At 43.9% G+C, this 22151-nt stretch overlaps 1 protein-coding gene across 1 annotated transcript in view; it reads left to right on the top strand.

The window, feature by feature from the left end:
- The window catches only part of SRP14 (signal recognition particle 14), a 31899-nt gene extending 18421 nt beyond the window's left edge, over positions 1–13478 (top strand). Inside the window, exons 3-5 of the mRNA XM_085862414.1 lie at positions 4103–4215; positions 13141–13173; positions 13271–13478. Of these exons, the coding sequence (XP_085718540.1) occupies positions 4103–4215; positions 13141–13173; positions 13271–13360 (236 nt within the window). The 3' untranslated portion in view covers positions 13361–13478. The remainder of the gene's footprint in view (positions 1–4102; positions 4216–13140; positions 13174–13270) is intronic.
- The last annotated feature ends 8673 nt before the right edge of the window (positions 13479–22151 follow it).

Raw genomic sequence — 22151 nt, 5'->3', positions numbered from 1 at the left:
TGGACCTTTCACGGCTTGCTCTTTTTTTCCAATCCCAATCTTCCTTGCTATGGGATAATTCATCAATGTTAATCTTAGGCGATTGTTTATATCCGTAAAACATTGTGTCGTGTTTGCCAGTCAAGCCAACTGTACAGAATATTAAAGAGTGACTTGGGTGAGTGCATTGGTTCAATGTGACATTAACACATCGACTCACGATTAGACATGCAATTAATTATTCATTATATTTGACTACGTAACAGGTAACAAGAGTAAAAAGGTAAGAAGTTACAAACTTTTTGTTAGACGTTAAGTTGTATGGAAAGATCACGAGAGTTTGAGATGTTTTTGGTTACTTCCGGATGTTGAAGCATCTCGTGTTAAAACCTCAATTGTCTTCTGCTTATGGGACAATCCAGTAATGACGAGTGTTTTGTAGAAGGAGGGGCTTTTGCAAATGTTCCTGATCTGAGTATGTTTAAATGGTGAAGTCGAGTGAGAGTATAGGGGAGAAGAAGAGCCTTTTGTCGGTTGCTTTGCTGTGTACGGCGCCATGCCAGTGTGGTTCGTGTGTCGCTGGTGTTTTATCCCTTAAAATAAATGCAGCTGTCGACAAAATGCACACACTGGTTGCACATCGATCGGTTTCATGAATCTGCATTGTGTGACACACACGTGCACACACAAATCCCAGGCCTTTTCCATTTGGATTTTAAATGCAATAACATAATTTGCCTGCATTTAGGTTCCTGTGTTTAAAATAAATACACTAAACTTGCTTTTCACACTGAGACTCAAGGGGGCTTCCACAATGCAGAAAGTAATCATGGGTATTGTGCGAAACACAAGTGACATCTTTTTAAAATTTAGGCCAATTCTCCCAGTGAGTATAACATGATCGACTCGTCACGGATCACTGGGTGACATTCAGGTGATTGAAGCTATTCACAGACTAATGCCACGTGGCATTCCCCTGATTGTCAGGTGAACCTGAGGTGATACTTGCACAAAGCCTCAGTTACAATAAATATGTCTGACTTTAACTCTATCAGTCTGCCTGCCTGTCTGGTATTGATATTAAATAATCTTGTGATTGTGCAGCGTGTTTCAAAAGTAAGTGCACTGAACCAAATATGTGTTTCATCTGTTTGTTAATCTTAAAAAGTATAATGTATGCTTGTTCACTTTTCACTTATTATTGACTCTATCGAGTGAGATACCCACCAGCTGAGAGACAAATTAAGTGAACTTATGCCAGCCGAATGTTAACGGTTGATTCCTAAGGCGACCCTTAAAGAATTGTCTAAACATTGGTAGAGAGTGTTTTGGTGCAGCATGTTTTTCGCTATGATGGGAAGTACACTACTGAGGTGCAGGATTGTTTCAGGAGAGATTTGGTGAAGGACGATTGCCCCATTGAGATTGGGTAAAAGCATTGATTGCAAAGTTTTGGGAAACCAGTAGCATTGCAGACAAGTCTCAAAGTGGTTGGCCGAAGGTTGTCACAGATGTGCTATTGCAGGATATTGGCAACCGTTTGCAAATGAGCCCAATAAAAATCTCTGCGACGCTCGTCGCGACAAGTATGTGTCTCACAAACCTCGACCAATAGAGCTGGACAAAGTAATAATGCAGTTTTTTTTGTTTGTTTGTTTTTTTTGTGTACCTTGTCGAGGCTTGTGTGAGAGCTAACACACAACGCACCACAAGGGGGCATGAGACAAGAGGGGAGGGAGTGGGAGGGACAATACAGTTCAGAACAGAGGCATTAGGAGATCTGTGGAAAGGAGAGGGATGGGATGGGGAATAGAAGATGGACATTACAGGGACTTTCAGGAAGGAAAGCAGGGGATTTGAAGGAGGTGGGCTTGGGTGCTTTATCGAGTGTAGAAAAGATCGAGGATTTGGATGGAGGATGATAAGAGGTGGTGGTGAACAGCTGTTTTGAAGGCCTGGAGGGAAGAATGGGAAAGAATAGAGTGAGCGAGTTTATTCCAAAGGTGGGAAAAAGGAGGAATGAAAGAGTGAAGGTGAGCAGTGATTCGTGATTTTGGTAGTTTTACCAGAAGGGGGTTGTTGGCGGACCTTGAGCGCCCTGTGGAAATGTGGTGGGGACAAATTGCAGAGAGAGCAGGGGTGCGAGGCTGGAGAGGAGACGGTAGAAGACAAAGACCACCGACCAACCTGCGGTGATTGAGTGAGAGGCCCAAAGACTCGGCCTCATTGCGGGAGATGCCAATGATCTGAAATGCCTTGGTTTCTACAGCGTGAAACCGAGAAAGGTGGGAGGCAGGAGCACCAGCCCAGAGAGGAGAGCGGTACTTTATCAGGATACAGACAAAAGCTTTGTTCGTGGGCAGGAGCTCAGGAGGGCCGAAGAAGGACTTTGTACGATGGAGGATTCCCAGTTGGCGACTGGCTTTGGAGGTGAGGTTTGGTCCCTGTAAAGTGCATATTGTTCATGAACTTGCACTCGGAGACGAAGAACATCATTCTGTTAATGGCTCCAAAATTTTATAGAAGACGAGTAAAAAAGACATAAGATGTCATAGCCCCCATTGTTTTAGTAATTTTGCCATACGGAGTTAAAGGGCTCATCTACCAGTTCATATTTATGTACAACTCTAATATTTACTAGTCTACCAGTCAGCCATCTTTGATCAGATTGCAAAATATAGTGAGGAGCATGTGTATGCCATCATGTACTGTACTTGTGCCAAGTTTGAACAAAATCAGACCATGCATGTCTGAAATGGTTGGGGACACATTTAAGTAACAAAATGGCCACCAGTCGGCCATCTTGGATCTGATCTCGAAAAAAAATGACGTGCTTATGTAAGTCGTCATTTATTATCTGTGTGCCATGTTTGAACAACATCGGTGAATGCATGCCTGAGAAATGGTTGAGGATGTGTTCAATCTCAGGGGAGAGGGGGGGGTTCAACTAAAATGGCCACCAGTCGGCTATCTTCGATTGCATCGTGAAACAAAATAATGCACATGCGTATGCCATCGTTTGTTGTCTTTGTGCTAATTTCAAATAATATCGGTACATACATGTCTAAGATATGGTTGCGGGCATGCACGCACACAAGCACGGACATGAAAATCGAGACCAAATCCATAAGCCTCCGTTTCGGACCAAGTCCAACGGAGGCTAAAACAAGGGGATTGGGTTGTAGACTGCACCTTCTTTACAGATGAATCATGGCTCCACGTCTGTCATCTGATGACATAAATGGCCAGAACACCAAGATTTTGGCCACAGGGAATCCCTTGCAATCTTCGAAAACCATTGCATCATCAAAAAAATGGTGTATTGTGTACCCTTCCCAGAAGGCATGTTATTGGACCAATATTTTTTGACGATATCATAGATTCCGAATGGTACATTAATGATATTCTCCAGCAGTTTTTCAACGATCTAACAGAAGAGGAGAAACGTGGTGGATGGTTCCAGCACGGTGGTGCAACTGCACACACAGCACATGCAAGCATGCATCGTCAGGACAGATCTTGAAGATCGCATCACGTCTCGTAGTTTATGGCCACCTCATTCTCCCAACTTAACTCCTCCAGACCATTATCTGGTGTGGGGAAAGCTCAAAAACACCTTTTATGGAACCATTCCCCAAACGATAGAATCGATATCCATGGCATCCAGGATGAATGACTGTACAGCGAGAGTTTCAAAACGTGCCGACGTGTCCAACTTTGCCCACAAATGAACGGGTCGTACTTTCGGCATTTGCTATAAATTTGCTGCAACTGTTCAATATTTATCAAAATCAAATCTCCTGTTACCTCTTGTGTGTCTTTGTTGTATTTGACAATAAATACTTTTCTCTGCAAGACTTTTTTTTGATTACACAAGAGGTGTTAAGTCTCTACTGCACTGTTTCTCCTGTAACACCCTGTATTACACCCTGTAACAAGGAAGTTCCTTGGACTTATTGTTTTAACGCTTGGCCTTGCACCTCACGTCTTCATTTTGTAAACCTTCTCTTGTCATTTGCCATTGAAAAGCATGTCTGCTAAGTATTGAGCTTGTATACAACTTGTATATTCGAATTTCCTTTTATTCACTTGTGGGAATTGAGGCAGCTTTTGTGTGTTGCAGATGATGGACGTACCAAGCCTCTGCCCAAGAAGAGTGTCGAGACCAGCACAGAACCAGGAGAAAACAAGTGTTTGCTTCGGGCAACAGATGGCAAGCGCAGGATGAGTACAGTGGTAAGACATTTATTTTTACACGTGTCTAAAGCTCATAGCTGAGCTGATTTGTGGAAGGCTCGTAGTAGAGGTTTCTACTGCGTTATTGTTCCATTTGCAACTCTTGTGCTGGAGCAATTCCACCGCAGTTATACTTGAAGTGTTTCTTGTGCTTCATCTGCAATCTTCGTGAGATAAGGCCCCAAAATCATTGGACATTCCTGTGGAAGAGGAGGAGATCCCATTATCAGGAAGGTCGACATTTTGCAATGCCAGAGAAAAATACAACACGGCAAGTGCAAGCAATTTCTTCTGAGGTTTGCAAAAGTAAATTGCACTGCTTCACACAACAATAGGGTGCAATAAATTTTATCAATAATGTGGAAGACCCGGCACATCATTCAACTCTGCAGTACTCCCCAAAGGGCATGGAAAAGCAAGTGTGGAGAGTAATCGCTACAAGTTTTCATATGTTCTGAATGTTAAGGCCATATAAATTAGCTCTACGTGTTTCCGTAGAGACTATTTTAATCAGTGTGCATGTGTGCGCACATGCAGCTCCTCCTCGGTGATGCTCTTCATTGTTAAATGCTCGGTCTTGTTTTGTTACCTCACCACCGAGGGTGGACGGAGGTTGTGTTTTCACTGGTCTGTCTGTCTGTCTGTCTGTCTGGCTGAATATCTCAAAAAGTTGCGGACGGATTCGGACTGAACTTGTTTGACAGGTTGAGTGAGTGACAAAGACCGATTGTTTAGATTTTGGTGAAGATCCGGATCCATATATGAGTTTTTCGTTAATTGCTTTGCCACCAAAGATGGGCAGTGGTTATATTTTAACCCCTGTTTGTCCGTCTATTTGTCTGTGAGCAGGATATCTCAAAATGTTATTGGTGGAGTTGGATGAAACTTGGTGGACAGGTTGGGTGTGTGACGAGGACAAATTGTTTCAGTTTTGGTGAAGATTCGGATCCAGATATGATAAGTTTTTTTTTTGTAAGTGATTCTTCATCATTGAGAGATCGGACCAAAAACGATATATTGTTACGAATCTGGAAGCCTTTTGCACACAGACAGTAGTCACCGTGGCTTAGTTATTTTGATAAGTATGTGTTTACAGTTAGAATACCTCCTTCTGTCTAATGGGAATTACATGTGTGCGCTACGAGTTATTTTTAGTTAGGTTTTTACAACAACAACTACAACTACAACAACAACGCCACCGTCCCACACTCGACCCGGTCGCCATTACCCATGTGTTTTTGGCTGAAGGCGTGGGCGGAGCCTCCATCGTCTCAGATCGAGGCTCCGCCCCAAGGAAGGGCATGGACGTTTCCTCCAGCCAATGAGCGAGGGGCGAGCACCACACGCGTGCCCCAGTCAATCGGGAGGGTGACCAAGAGTCGTCCAACAACCCCTCGTCCAATCAGGAGGCAAGTGGCGAGGAAAGAAACCCCTCCCACCTCAAGAGAGAAAAAGAGACGAGAGGATGGCAGACAGGAGTGTTCGTGGCGATTGCGGCGCGATCGGTGTTCGTGGTTGAGCGGTCTGCAGTCCTAGTGGTGATTGCGGCGCGGTCTGTGGTCGTGGTTGAGCGGTCTGCAGTCCTGGTGGTGATTGTGGCACGGTCTGTGGTCGTGGTTGCGCAGTCTGCAGTCCTGGTGGCGATTGCGGCGCGGTCTGTGGTCATTTTTGAGCGGTCTGCAGTCTTGGTGCTGACAACGCCAACGTCGTGGGTTCAAGTCCCACTGTGGTGGTTCGGGGTTGGTGTGACCGCACAATGCGGAACAGGTACCCCGGCCCGGCTCTACCGAATAGACACACGGGGTCCAGTTTCGTGTGTGTGTGCGTGTGTGCGTGCGCGCGTGCATGTGGGCCCCATGTGTAAGTAGAATTGTATAAGTGTTTTCCTTTCCTTGTAAATTACATTTTCTTTTATTCTTGATAACTCTGCTCTTTTTGTGCTTCCCCTCCCTGATTATTGTTATAAATAAACCCCTGTTAAATGTACCAGCTCGTTTTCTGTGCTTTCCTTCATTGGCCTCGCAAGGTGCGTATTGAGAAATATTAAGGCTGTTCGGGCCGGTAAGTTGATCATTTGGACCGACCGATCTTGGTAATCTTCGCTCGGTTTACACCTGGATCGGGCTCGGTAAACGGTCCGTTCTGCCCGAGGTCCGTCGAGGGTGTGCTTTTCCCCGGTAGTTGGACGACGTGGGTATTTAGGTATATTAAAATTAGGAAATTAACCCTACCCAACGCCGTCAAAATATTGGCGACCACAGTCCGCTAAGGGACCCGTGAACTCTCGGACTTATCCGAGAGTCACGACCTAAATTCCGGGTGTTCGGTGGGAGACGACTCTACTGCTCCACCTCGTGGTCGTTTATCGCCGCCGAACCCCGGCCCACAACAATATAGCATAATATTTCAAAAGGTTATGGACGGGTTAGTACAATACTTGGTGGATAAGTTGCGTAGGTGACAAGAACAAGCCGATTAGATTTTGGTTCGGGTTAGGATGCATATCTGGCTGATCAGTAGAATACAAAACATAAACTGTTCAGCCCGGCGGAGGTATACACGCTTCCAAGTGCCATTCTAGTTTGTGCTGGAATGGCTTCATTTTTTTCGTTCCTATAGTCCTAAGAATAATTTTAGTTAATTATCGCTCTGCTGACGAAGTCACCATTGGCATTATGTTTTTGGGTTGTCCGTATGTACGTACATCCATCCATGCTAATTTTCTCTGTTTTCTCTGCAATCGCTTATGCGATTGGCACGAAATTTTCACCATAGGTGTGATTACACTGAACAACAAAAATTTTTTACTGGAGATGTGTAAAGTGATTTAGACTAATTTGGGTACGCTGATTTCAAAAATCATAACCGTTTTGCTGTATCACGTCAGGATTTTCAGGAACAGAAATATTCCCATTTCCTAGAAGTCAGGATTTCAATGAAATTTACAAAAATTCATTCATTCATTTATTTCATCATGAATGCTTCAAAATTATAGAAATTACAGAAAAACTCCACTAGAATGTAATTAAAAATGCTTTAGGCATTTGGCTTTGCGTTTGTGCTGCTCTGTGTCAGTTTCACGATGCAGGAACCAGCAGAAATCGCCCATCATGTTCGGGTTGTGCCGCCCTTGGTAACGCGTCTCCATGAGTGAAATCTCTTGGTGGAATCGCTCGCCGTGCTCGTCCGAGACTGCTCCCAAGTTGTCAGGGAAGAAGTTCAGGTGCTGGTGTAGGAAATGGATTTTCAGGGACATCCTGGAGCCAAGTTTCCTGAAGGACTCCAGCAGCTGCTGCACTATTTCTTCATAGTTGTCCGCGCGCTCGTTCCCCAAGAAGTTGTCCGTCACAGCTTTGAAGCTCCTCCACGCTGCCAGCTCTTTGGGGTTTAGAGTTGTCGGAAAAGTTTCGTCCTTCATAATCTGTCGGATTTGCAGTCCAACAAAGACACCAGCCTTGATCTTGGCCTCCGACAAGGTGTTGCCAAAATTTTCCTTGAGGTATAAAAACCCACGCCCATTCAGATCCATTGCCCGTACAAAACTTTTCATCAAGCCGAGCTTTATGTGGAGTGGTGGAAGGAAAACCTTGGCTGGGTCGACAAGGGCGACATGCTTCACGTTGTGTCGACCAGGTACATACTCTTTTCGCTCTTCCCAATCTTGCTTCGTCCAGTGATTCTTGTCGTCTCTGCTATCCCAGAGACAAAGGAAGCACATGTATTTCGTGTAGCCTGACTGCAGCCCTAACAACAGCGCAACCACTTTCAAGTCTCCGCAGATGTGCCAGTTGAAGTCATTGCACTTGATGGAATCAAGCAGCTGCCGCATAGTCTCATAGGTCTCTGTCATGCCGAACGCGTGAGCCAGTGGGACTGATGGTTTCTCGTTGCCATTGTAGAGCAAAACAGCCTTCAAGCTGTTCTTCCCCGAGTCGATGAAGAGGTGCCAGTCTGCAGGATCGTGATCACACCCAAGTTCTTTCAACAGACCGTTGATGTCACTGCAGAATGTCATCGTGTCTTCCATCTCAAAGAACTCAGCCATGTCTCTGTGACATGCTCTGAACAAGGATATCTTGGTGTTAGGTTCAAGTAGATTCCACTGCTGCAGCCTTGATCCAAGCAGCTCTGCCTTCGCCTTTGACAGCGAGAGATCTCTTACAAGATCATTTAAGTCTCCCTGGTTCAGAAGGTGTGATTCTTGAGTGTCGGGTTCAAAAGGTTCATCATCACCATCCTCTTCACCACTGCTTACAGCTATGTTCTGATCAGCTGGAGGTGTTGGAACGGGGTTCTCGTCATCATGAGGCACAGGTTCACGAGCAGAGAAGCAGTCAGCGTACTTGATGTGACCTTTATTCTTCTTGTTGAAGCCGGCGATGCTTGTGCAGCAGAAATAACAATCATCATGATGATTCTGCGGCTCACGCCATATCATGGGCACCGCAAATGGCATGCTCGCGCGCTTGCCCACCAACCACTGAGTCAAGGTTGTGTGACAGCTTGTGCAGCAGATGTGTGGTGCACAGCTCTGTTCTTGGTCCCCCACCTTACACCCGAAGTAGTGAAAGTAGGCGGCCTTCATTTTCACTGCTGTAGATATACTTCGCTGTTGATCTTTTTTGGTATACCGACCACAGACATAACAGAAGTTGTCAGGATGATTGGTACAGGAACGCCTACTCATCTTTATCTGAAAGAAAGAAATATAACACAAGTTAACAACAATTGTACGAAATAGACATGTTAAAGACATATGTAAATTTCATTGAAATCCTGACTTCTAGGCAATGGGAATATTTCTGTTCCTGAAAATCCTGACGTGATACAGCAAAACGGTTATGATTTTTGAAATCAGCATACCCAAATTAGTCTTAATCACTTTACACATCTCCAGTAAAAAAAAAATTTTGAAATTTGTTGTTCAGTGTTAGTCATGTAGAATGTTTTAATGATAATTACGACATCATCGGTCATGTGTTGTGGCAGATATGTTGGAAAAAAGGAAAAACTTTGGACCTCTTTCACCGAAACCGCTCCACAGAGATAAATTGAAACTTGGCTCATGTCAAGTATTCGCAATGGGAAACAAGTGTGATTATTTTTTTTTTTTTGATGATGGTGATGATGTTTCAGCTTTCGTAATGACGTCATAATTACATGTCAAATGCTTTATCCGATCAGGATGAATTTTTGAGTCATTTTGGGCTAAATTGTTTGGGGGGGGGGATTGATGACATCATTGATCACATGCTTCTTCTTCTCCAAAATGGCTGAACAGATTGTGGCAAAATTTTACAAGTATGATTGCCTATCCATAAGGAACAAAACGTTCTCCACCTATGATGTCATAGGTCACATGGTTTGGCAGCTATGATTTTTTTTGAAGAATAAACCTTTAAAAATATTCTTCTCCAGAACGGCAAGACATATCAAGGGGAAACGTCACACACATGTTCCCCAAGCCTTGGGGATACCAGGTTGTTCCCGAATAATTGATAGGTCACATGGTCTGTCAGCCATATTGGATTGAATGAAAATCTTTGAATAAAATTATTTCTCTTGAACCGCTTCGGCGATCGACGCAAAACTTCCCAATTATGATCGTGTCCTGATGGGGAATATATATTTTAAATTTCAACCTGATCGGACGCATGGTCTGGCAGCCAGAATTATTACATTTTTTTGAATCTGGGTTCAGGGATTTAAATCAAACTTGGTACGAGTTTGTACAATTTTGTAATAATGTGGACAGAGTCATATCTGTCTGTCGAAGAGTGAGGTTCTAGTTGTGCAAAGTCCACTCACAGTCAACATGTTGCCATCAATACAACCCTCTTCTCTCCTTTCGCTGTGGAAGCTGGAGTTTCCCAAGGCAGTATTTTTTGCCCAGTTTTGTTCCTGATCTATTTGAATGACCCCTCCGATGCTCTGGAAAACCTCTTCATTTTTGCAGACAACTCCACATTGTGTCGTGCAGTACTCGACATCCCTCTGCAAGGCAGACAGCAGCTGTATCTCTCTGCTGATCTGATAAATGGAACGTGTCTTTCAATGCTGGGAAATTTCAGTCATACTCTATGGCTCCAGAATGATCGTAAAAACAAACCCACATATCTGTTTCCTTCGTCTTCCACTGGAGGAGGTTCACTCTTTTGAACTTCTACGTCTCACCATCAACCATGGCCTCTGCTGGGCTTTTCACGTAGCAAAGCTATCCCCCAAAGCCAGCCACAGACAGGGAATCCTTTGTTGATCCTAGTCTTTCTTTATTTGGAAAATAAAAGCTACTCAAGTTTACAAGGCCTTTGCCGGTAGTGCATTGGAGAACTGCTTCCTGCTATGGACTGGTGCCCCAGCATCTCATGTGTCTCTCCTGGATTCTGTGGAACTTGTAGCTCTCAAAATCATTTGAATCTCCCATTATTAGGGCTCTCTCTCTCTTCCTCTCTTCCTCTCTTCCTCTCTTCCTCTCTTCCTCTCTTCCTCTCTTCCTCTCTTCCTCTCTTCCTCTCTTCCTCTCTTCCTCTCTTCCTCTCTTCCTCTCTTCCTCTCTTCCTCTCTTCCTCTCTTCCTCTCTTCCTCTCTTCCTCTCCCTGTAGCTGCTGGTTGCATCATTGGTTGGGACGCGGCTCTGCCGCTGATGCAGTTGTCCCTTACCAGTACATTGGTACTTATTTTGCCGACCTCGGAAGGATGACAGGCTGCGTCAACCTCCTGGTGTATTTTAATTCAGCGGCCAACGGGGCTTGAACTCAGGACCCGAGGATCCCAAGCCGCCACCCTAACCACTAAGCCAACACCAGGCTTATTATTAGGGCTAATCAGAGGGTATGTTACTCTCAAACCACAGGCATGTTGGTGGTTTCTGTTTTCAACTGTATATTCTCCACCGTTGCTCTCTTGGTCTTCCGTCCCTCCCCAGCAACTCTAAGATGCACACGATCTTCCAGTGACCTCCTCCTGGTTAAACTTGCAAATTCCATTCTGACTGCTCACCTCAACTCATTTATTCCGTGTTTCACCCATCTATGGAATCACCTTCCAATAGCTGTTCTGTTCCACACTTCCCTTTAGGACTTAAAGCAAGCAGTGCACTGCCAACTCTTGTCATCTCTATTTCTGACTCTTTATCTTTATTACCCCCCCCCATTAACCTTTCCTAACTCAACAATTTTACTTACTATTTTCAGTGTTACCGCCCCCTCCCCCTTTTCCCCCCTCTCACTCCACCCTTTCCCTCTATTTACTTTTTTTCCTGTTTCTTCATTCCCTTGATGTTTGTCTCACTGACAGTTCTGCCTTGCTCTTCCATGAGCATGACCCTTGCTCCTGTAAAAGAGAGAAAGAAAAATAACTGTCCATTTTGTTTTTCATCTTTAATTTGGGATTTCCAATCTGGCTTTCTCAGTGCTAATCTCTAAAGTATAACACAAAAAGTCTTGATGATGTGATTCTCTTTTTTGTCCTGTACTTGCATGAAATTTGTCATTTATTGAGGACTATCTTCTACTCCTCTTCAGTCTGGATTTATTTTTGAGAAATAACCCTTAATTTCAGACTTTCTTGTATTCATCCAAAATTCTGGCACTCATTTTGCTTATAATTTTATGTTATTTATGACTGATATTTAACCAGACGATTACACACGTTGTTATGAGAAGCGGCCTTGGGAAAAAAAAAATGCCACGATAAGCTATTTTCCTTTACATGGCTTATGTCCAAGGAGGAAAAACCCCTTGGGGAGTGTGGAATATTATTAGTATTAATATTGTTTTGTAATAACATTAATATTATGCTATTATCATATTGGATCAGAGAACAAACCAAAACTCAGGATATCTTAGAAATAATCAAACTCAGGAAATAAAAATGGGCAGGCCACATGAGCAGAAGGTCAGATAACAGGTGGACAACAATATTAATAACAGAGACCTATGGATGGCAACAGGAACAGGGGAAGACCACATCTATAATGGAGGGATGAAATAGACAAATATTGGGGAAGAGTCAATTGGAACAACAAAGAAAGAACGAGAAGGGCACTCGGTAGAGCGAATACCTCCACCACGCAATGCCTGGTCCACTAGAACATATCGGGCCCATTACATTTTTGAAATGTCAAGGTATATATCGTTTTTGGCCCTATCTGTCAATGGTGAAGAATAACATAGAAAATTAAATAATTATCATATCCAGATTCGGATTTAGATCTTCACCAAAATTGAATAAATTAGTCCTTGTCACCCACCCAACATGTCCACCAAGTTTTGTCTGAATCCGAACACAACTTTTTGAGATATCATGCTATATATCGTTTTTGGCCATATCTCTCAATGGTGAAGAATCACATAAAAAATTCTAGTCGTCGGATCTGGATCCGGATCTTCACCAAAATCTCATGAGTTTGTCCTTGTCACACACCGAACCTGTCCATAAAATTTCATCGGATCCATCCACAACTTTTTGAGATATCAGAGGTAAGGTGGTGGAGGTAAAAAGAGCAATATGGCGTCAACATGCTGAGGCTTTCGTCCAGCAGTGGACTGAAAATAGTTGATGATGATGATCATATTGGTGTTATTAGAAGTGGTCTTTGAAAAATGCCATTGTAAGCTATCTCTACACCTTAACATGGTATTTATCCAAGACGGAAAACCCCTTTGGGGAGGGGGACAAATGAAGTCATGACAACCTCCGTCGTGTGAGCCTTAGTCCTCCTGGCTAGTTTGGTTGAGATTGGATAAGCAACGACCGAATGTATCACGGTTAGATAGACAGACAAGAAATTGCTTATTTTTGTACGATGACATCTTTCCAACTTCTTAGCTTATGAGATTTTGACTTTCTTTGTTAAGGTTCTCTTGGAGAACAGTTTGATCATAGCTATGATAACCCATCCTTTTGTTAATGATTGCCTTTCAGATTGGAACAAAAGAAGTGAACAAGTTTCTGATGGTAAGGGTTTACTTTATCACTCTTCATTGCTCTTTATGAATGTTAATACAGTTTTCCAAATAACATGACTGGATGTCATAACGTGCCTGTTGTGTAGGCGTATTCCAACCTGCTCCGTGCCAATATGGATGGTCTCAAAAAGAAAGACAAAAAGAGTAAGGCAAAGAAGGTGAAGGCGACACAGTGATTCATCTCCATTGTTTCCCTATAAAAGGCTGGTTTTGCACACATGTAATTGCTTTCACTTTACAGTGTACATGACTGACAACAATGAATAAAGGATGACTTTTGTTTTTGTAACTGCACTTGATTCTCAGTTTGTTTGATTTTTTTTTTTTGTTCATCTCAAGGATGAAAGTAAATATTCAGTTGCTAAATATCCAGGTGTCCAAACTATATGTGTACATATGTATATATCATTGACGGAAAATCGTTGATGATCATCATCATATTGTTGTTATTAAAAGCGGCCTCGGAAAAATGCCATGGTAAGCTATCTCTACACCTGAACACGTTTGTTTCTCTTCACCTTAACATGGAAAAGCATGGGGTAAACTTCCTGGGTTTAGATTGCGGTGGTGTGTGGTGGAGTGGTGCTAAGGTGTCGTCCACCAGACTGCAGTCTCCTTGGGTTAACCTGAGGTGGTCCCTTCAGGTGAGTGCCTGGAATGTCTGACCCCGAAGAGAAGATGATCACCTGTCTTTTATCATCTGAGCTCAAGCGTTTGAACATCGGTAATGCAGCACTCTCTGAGGTTCAGAGACCACATAGTGGCGAGATCATGGTGGGTGGTTACACATACTATTGGTCTGGTTGCTCTGATGGTTACCATACTCAAGGAGTTGTCGCAGCTGTGTCTAATAAGCTGACAAAAATGATAATTGAGGTAACACCGGTCAACGAGCGGATTATGAGAATAAGAATTCGTCACTCCTTGGGTGTCGTTTCCCTGCTCTCTGTACATGCTCTGATTTAGGCGAGTGATCTCACCGTGAAGGAGGCATTCTTTGCCATGCTCGAGTCTACAGTTGATCAGTGCCCCAGGCGAGATACTATTCTCGTCATGGGGGATTTCAATGCATCGACTGGAACTGATAGGGATGGTTATGAGACATGTGTTGGTCCCTATGGGTCTGCAACTGTGAACCAGAATAGCACTAATTTCCTTGACTTTGCAAGAAGTCATGGACTTAGGGTGGCTGGTTCATGGTTTCAGAGCCCACAGGCTCATCACTGGACTTGGTATTCCATTGCTCGTGGTGTGGCAAAGCAGAGTGACCATGTACTAGTTGATGGTCACTGGAGGATGATCCAGAACTGCAGGGTCTATCGGAATGCTCACTTCCTCAATAATGACCACAGGCTTGTGGTAGCAACTCTGAAGTTGCAGCATAAATCTGGGAAAATGGTACCATCCCAGCCTCGGCTGTATGTTGGCAAGCTCAAGGATGAGCAGGTAGCTGAGGAGTTTGCGAGCAGGCTGAGTGGGGATTTGGGGGGTCTGGGTGTTTTGCAGAATCCTCAAGAGTCGTGGAGTACCTTCAGGACCACCATCCTTGATGTTGCCAGTGGTCTTGGCACTCACCGTAGGGCGAAGCATTTTGTCTCTCAAGGGACACTGGATAACATTGATTAGAGTGACAGGGCCAGGCTTGATGGCAGAGCTGAGCTGTTCAGGGAGTTGAGGTGTAAAACTGTAAGTGTGCTGAGGGTGGACAAGGAGGCCTATGTGTGAGGAATCTGTGAGGGGGTAGAGAATCACCTGTGGTCAAGTGATTCTCGTCCTGCTTGGAGGGCAGTTCGCCCATTGCGTTCCTCCAAGCGCGTCCCTTGGTGTACTGCAGTAAGAGCAGAAAGTGGTTGGCTCTTGACAGAGGAGTCCGTAGTGAAGGCTCGCTTGGCCGGTTACTTTGAGCGGCTCTACCTGGCTGATCCACCAGCTGTTGAGTTGGATGTCAGGGGTGTTACTATCCCTAATGCTGACCCTCCAATCTACTGTGATCCACCTTCATTTGTGGAAACATAGGCTGCGGTGAACCGGCTGAAATGGGGTAAAGCTCCTGGTATCTGTGGCATCCATGCTGAACTTCTCAAAGCTGGTGGAAATGCTGCACTCGTGTCGTTGAATGCAGTTCTGTGCTCTGCCTGGAACACAGGCATCATCCCAACTTACTGGAAGAGGGGCCTTGTTGTCCCTCTCTGGAAAGGGAAGGGTGGTCGCCAGGATTGCAACAACTACTGAGGGGTGACGCTGCTCTCTGTTCCGAGTAAAGTCTTTGCTCTGGATAATTATTGAGAGGATTCGCCACCATCTGCTTGAGCAATAGCACCCAGAGCAATCACGCTTTACACCAAAGAGGTCAACGATTGACCGTATCCTTGCCCTTCAGGTCCTCACCGAATGCAGACGAGAGTTTCGGCAGGGGCTGCTTGCAGCTGATGTTGATCTCTGCAAAGCGTTCGATTCAGTGAATCGGGATGCCCTCTGGAGGATTCTTGGTCTTTGTCGGGTGCCACCAAAACTGATCAATCTGATGTCTGAACTATACTCTCGGACAGAGAGTGCTGTGAAATGTGGTGATACCATCTCTGACTTATTTTCAGTTGTTACTGGAGTTCTTCTAGCTTGGTGTTGGCGTAGTGGTTAGGGTAGCGGATTGGGATCCAAAAGGTCCTGAATTCAAGCCCCGTTGGCCGCTTGAATTAATACACACCAGGAGGTTGACTCAGCCTGTCATCCTTCCGAGGTCAGTGAAGTGAGTACCAGTGTACTGGGCCCAGTGTATGCCCCGGTTAGAATAGGTGCACCATATCCCTGTGTCGTAAGAGGCCACCAGGGTTGCGTCAGGAAGGGCATCCGGCGTAAAACCTGTGCCAAATCATTATGTGGATCATAACGGATGATCCGCTGTGGCAACCCCTTCTGGGAGCAGCCGAAAGAAGAAGAAGAAGAAGAAGAAGAAGAAGAAGACTGGAGTTCTTCGGGGGTGTGTTCTGGCCCCACACTTTTCAGTGCTTGTTTGGACAAGATTCTGGGAAGGATGTCAGAGAGATCAAGCTGCATTGACCAATCTGCAGATGATGCAGTCGTCTTTGCGTAAACTCTCAATATCCTTTTGGGGGCCCTCGAGGTGCTGAATGAGGAGCCTGAGCTGCTGGGATTACCGGTTTCCTGAGTCAAAACTAATATCCAAGTTTTCAATGACATCTTGGATGCTGCTGTCCTGTCTGTGCCTGTTTGTGGTGAGGATGTTGAGGTCATGGAGAGATTCACTTACCTTGGCAGTGATATTCATGTCTCTGCTGGCTGTGAGTCAGAGGTCAATAGACATTTGGGTTGGGCCTGGGTAGTCATGGATTCACTGGATCATTGGGTGTGGTGCTACCAGTACCTGTGTGGGAGGACAAAAGTCTGAGTCTTCAGGTCCTTGGTGCTTCTAGTCTTTCTCTATGGATGTGAGACTTGGACTAATATTATAATAATGACCGTTTTTACAGCCATTTTTCCCTGCTGTGCAGGGGTTAGGCTTTTTCTTGAGGCAATGTTTTTTTTTATGGCCGGATGCCCTTCCTGACGCCAACCCTGGTCGCCTCTTACGACACACAGGGATATGGTACACCTATTCTAACCGGGGCATACACCGGGACCAGTACACTGGTACTCACTTCGCCGACCTCAGATGGATGACAGGCTGAGTCAACCCCCTGGTGTTAATTCAGCAGCCAACGGGGCTTTAACTCAGGATCCTGGGATACTAAGCCAACACCAGGCTTTGTGAGACTTGGACTCTGACCAGGGATCTGAGACGGAGACTTAATTCCTTTGGTACCAGGTCTCTTCGGAGAATCCTTGGCTATTGCTGGTCAGACTTTGTGTCCAACTGAGAGAGACTCAAATGAGGTTTGTTACCTGCATAGTCCATGAGCGTCAGCTGCGGCTGTATGGACATGTGTCTTGTTTTCCTGAAGCTGATCCTGCTCATTAGATTCTCTCGGTGAGGGTGCATCATGAATGGAGGAGGCCAATGGGCCGACCATGTGCCTCGTGGTTGCAGCAGGTTGATCAGTATCTTAAGGAGATGGGGATAGGCCAGGCATCTGTCTGGGGGTTGGCCAGACGGAGGCCCCTGGAGTACCCGCGGAAAGTGGACGCAGCAACGCACTGCTCCGGCGTATGCTGCCAGCCCTGACCTGACATGAAGAGACATTCTGGGCAAATTTGAAAACCTTTCCGAGATACCAATGTGTGGCTCATGCAAAAAAACACACCCATTACATTCCTTAACGATCCATTATAATGCCATGTCTGTCAGAATGAGAGGAATCAAACCATTGGACACCTTCATTCAAGCATGGTCGTCCATTAATCATGTTGTAAGACTCTTTAATATGAGGAGAGGAAGTGTTTATGACCTCAGAAGACGTTATCAAGTCACTGGATCAACCACCAAGAGGCCAAGAAGTAGACATCCCAAGATAATGATTCCCGCTCAGGATCGATGCATTTGCATGACCCATCTACACAATCGGTTTCAAACTGCCAAGGATACAACTAACACACTTTCTGAACCTCGATTCGGTGACTGCTGCCGTAGTTGGACAATACCCAGTATTGAGATTGTTACTTCCACATTGGATCCCTTTGTGAAAATATTCGCCACAACACAGAATTACGTGATTAGATCACAATGAAATGGACCTGCAATTATTCAGCATTCATATCTGGTAGAGGATTGTGCCTCATCTGTGTCCCATGATATCCCATACATTAATGCCATCAACAGTAATCATGTGTTCAGGTTTTTTTGTTTATGGCAGAGTATATAATCTGCTCTTCCCTTTTCTTTCTCCCAAGAGCCAACTCTCAGCCTACTAATCCACATCCCCAAACTCCAGTCAAAAGCAAGTCGACCTGCTTCCATACAATATGCAATCTCTTAAATGCAAAGCAAATTATAAAATACTGTACTATTCAATTCCACAACATGCTGCTCTTGGCCATGGAAATCGAACCCAAAGGAGACTTCTAAAAACTCATCTTTACCAACTTGACCACTTAACGATCCACTTTGGTACAGAGTGGAAAGTCCTGTGTATTTAACCCTAAGCTTATACAAACCTCAGATGTAAGGATGATATATGTATCATTTTCACAACAGTGAATATCATCAACAAACTATAAATTACCAGGGAACATTTTCATTTCAGAGGAAGTAGTTAACTGAGTTCAGGTAAGGAATGTTAACTGCCGGTATAAACTTCCATCAGGAGTGGAGGAGGGCCCAGGTTGGATACTGAGGGGCAGCACATGTGTTTGATATCCTTCTTCCTCCTGTCCCTCTTCCACTCCTCCTCCCGCCACATCCTTTTTCCCTCCACCCAACCAATAAAGCTATTTAGCTCCTGGCCATTGCCCTCCTCGTGTCTGATGAAGATTGCTGGTGTAAACGTCAGACCTAAGCCTTACCCTAAGCGATTGTTATAGTTGGTGCTTTTGCTCTATAGTAGCAATTCTCCCAATGGCAAGTTGTTTTTTAGCAAGGGATTTTTTTTTTGAGATGTATTGACATTGTATTGGCAACATTGCTCATTATTAGCATAATTCACAACGAATGGCATTACATAAGTAGTCCTGTTTAACAACTATCCAAAGTAAGCTTTAAAAAAAATACTAGCAGGGGTATCCGGTGTTGCCCGGTCTATGTGTTGGGGGGCCTAAAACACTTTCCTACACACACTAAGGAAAATGGGGTCTGGGATCATTTAATATTACCTTTCACTTAGCTGCAAAGGCTTAGGCACGATAGAGCGATTTTAAAATGGCCTGTCATGGTCGCCTGTTGAACTCCCAGTCCCGTGAGATTTGCGGAATTCCCGTGGAATTGCAACTATCAAATGACCATGAGACCCGAAACCAAGAGATTGCAAAATCAACTTCGCACATAGAGAAATGTACTGTACCTTACAGGGTGGTCACAAAGTCCCGTAATGGGTTTTGAGGGTTGTGGAGTAGCGGCTGAAACCCGAATCCTATCCAGGTTCCGCATGATGACTCCATCTTTGCTCTTTACTTCTTCGGGTTCCTTCTTGGTCTTTCGTTTCATTATGTTTTTACCTTATCCCGATGCTGTGTGGACTGTGCTTCCCCGCTGACGGACCTCTAGTAGCTTGAACATGCTGCTGCGTTTGAGCCTGGGGAGTAATTGCTGTAATCTATCTGCCTGGGTTCCACCTGACATCTTTGTTCTTTGTTCCTTTCACACTTCTTTCTAAAAAAAATTCACAATTCTCTTTATTCACTCTAATTCTTCCTTTTTCCTCTTTTTCATCTCTTCTTCTCTCTCTTCCTCTCATTCGTTATCTACAGTATCTCTCTAAGGAGAAGTGAATTCTTGCAGAAATTTTTCTGTAAAGCTCACTTGGCTGTGCCTGGATGGGTTTGAGGGTAGTGAAGTAGTGGCTGAAATCCGAATCCTATCCAGGTTCCTCCTGATGGCTCCACCTTTACTCTTTACTTCTTTGAGCTCCTTCTTGGTCTTCCGTTTCATTACCCATCCCCACATTGTCATCTTCCCTGGTACGTTTTGTTTATATATATATATGTTATTGTTAAAACTTTGGTTTTTATGACAATAAAAGTTTAGTGTATTCATAGTTTACATTTATCATTCATACCTCTTGTGTGTCCATTATAGTTATAAGGTTATGCGGAGGGGGTAATGGGACTTTGTAAACACCCTGTAGATTATTGGTTACGAGGCATTGTAAAAGTGTTACCTTAGAAGTGGAATTGGATGTTATTCGATGCTCGGAAATGTGCCGTCGATGTTTCTGGGTTAGGGCTAACCTCAATCTCTAAATATGGTGCCGTTCAGGAAGAAGAAGAAGAAGAAGATGTATCACTAACTTCAACCGCTTCTGGAAGAGATTTATTTGTATTTACATGTCTGGTAATTGTTTTGTATAAATATATACATATGTGTCCTTGAATATAACTGTCATTACTTTTAAAAGGTTCGGCACTATACAGCAATTAAAAAGAAAAAAAATCGAACTTTCTCTTTCCAAATTTTTGACTTTTTTTTTTGGTTGTTGCTTAAAACACCCCCTGGCACTCACTGACGAACCTCTGAAAGTTTGACAAGGATCCGTTCAGCCATCTCTGAGAAAAATCGTGACACACACAGACAAACAGCTCTCTCATGGTATAGATTGGGAAGGATCGGCTGCTACTGTGACCTTCCAATAGATACATTTACACCAGGATCATAGATGCATTATACTAACCAATGGTATCTGTCAAAGCTAGCTCGCTGTCTGCTTACCCTTGAACCCACAAACCCCAAAGTCACTGTTGTTACAGACAGTGTGTAGCTGACCACACACTGATATATTTTATAATTGGAGCCATTTCTGACCTTTCTCACAAACAATTAGGCTTTGATTTCTTTCAGTGGTTTGTCTTCAAATTGTCTGTTTTTCTTCTTCTTTTTTTGCCCAACAGTATAGTGCAGAAGTACTGTCGCACTTAACTAGGTTTGATTTCTGAACCTACTATTAACTGTTGGATCGGTGCTTTTACAGGACGTTACATCACAAACTGTGCCATCTCTCGGATGGACATTAAGCTGGAGATCTGTCTGCTCGCATTAATCGGTGGACGTTAAAGATGCCACGGTGTCTTTTGTGAAGAGTTGCTGAGTTATCACCAGCACTCTAAACAGATTCCAAATTCCTACCCAAATCGTTACTCGTCAAACGCAAGACCTGGTCAGTCAATTTGTGAAAGACTTGAGTCAAACCTAACCAGGTGAGATTAATCGAGTTCATTGAAGTAGTAGTAGTTGTAGGTGGTTGTGGTGTCACCAATTTGTATTAAACCCCATTCATTATTAATCATTTTGTTGGTGAATGGTTATGTCACATTTACCTTGCTTTAGATTTTGTCTCAAGTGTCAACAAGTCAACAAAACAAATATTTTGTCCACAACAAGAATGCTGGGTCATGTGAAAGTGAATCATAACAGCCAGGACTTGATTTATAACAATGAGTTCATTTCTAATTTTAAAACATTTATTTTGAGCTTGTCAACTGTTTGTTTGATGATTAATGATATTCCGGTCTCAGCATGATTTGTCATCCATTTGTTTCCGATTTTAAATTACAGCTGGAATGGAACTATAACACAGATTTTATCATTTACTTTCACATTTATTATCATTTTGATTCGTAGTAATATAAAAATTGATTGAAGTGCATCATTGTAATGAAGAAGAAAAGCATGCTTTGTCTTCAAAACTGAAGACATCATATCACCAACTAATAATGCTGCCCAACATGCAAGGCTCAAGTGTAATGTTTCAACCAGCTTGCTGTCTTCATCTGGCTCTTCTTGCAATGGAAGTTCTTTTCTTCCATCTTTTCTCCCCCCCCCCCCGTTTCCCCTCTCTGGGAGCATATTTAACACTGAGCATACTGTGCCTGCACAGTCAAGGATGAAGACCACTCAGACTAATTTCAGAACTGAGCCCTTGCCTCCTGTGCAGCTACACTAATGTACAAGGAATAAAAAAAACATTTTTTTTTTTGAATGAAAAAGGATGTAGCAATTGCCTGCCAAAAAGTATGTTGACAAAGTGGGGATGGTCACAATATATTATCTGAAACCATCCCTACATCTCTTTAAATAATGGTCATTCCCTGTCCATCCTTCCATCCATTTGTAATGATAGTGTGTGTTGATTATATTCATGTATGAATTTGACCAGTGAAATATTAAACAGTTTAAAAAAAATCACACACACATTCACTCTCCCTCTCTCCCTCTCCCCCTCTCCCCCTCTCCCCCTCTCCCCTCTCCCTCTCTCCCTCTCTCCGTCTCTCCATCTCTCCCTCTCTCGCTCTCTCCCTCTCTCCCTCTCTCCCTCTCTCCCTCTCTCCCTCTCTCCCTCTCTCACTCTCTCACTCTCTCACTCT

Source organism: Eptatretus burgeri, chromosome 2 (assembly GCF_056783735.1).
Source record: "Eptatretus burgeri isolate ZD-2024b chromosome 2, Ebu_testis_v1, whole genome shotgun sequence".
Classification (NCBI taxonomy): Eukaryota; Metazoa; Chordata; class Myxini; order Myxiniformes; family Myxinidae; genus Eptatretus; species Eptatretus burgeri.
The sequence above is the reverse complement of the archived record's forward strand: the minus strand, read 5'-3'. Positions and strand labels throughout refer to the sequence as shown.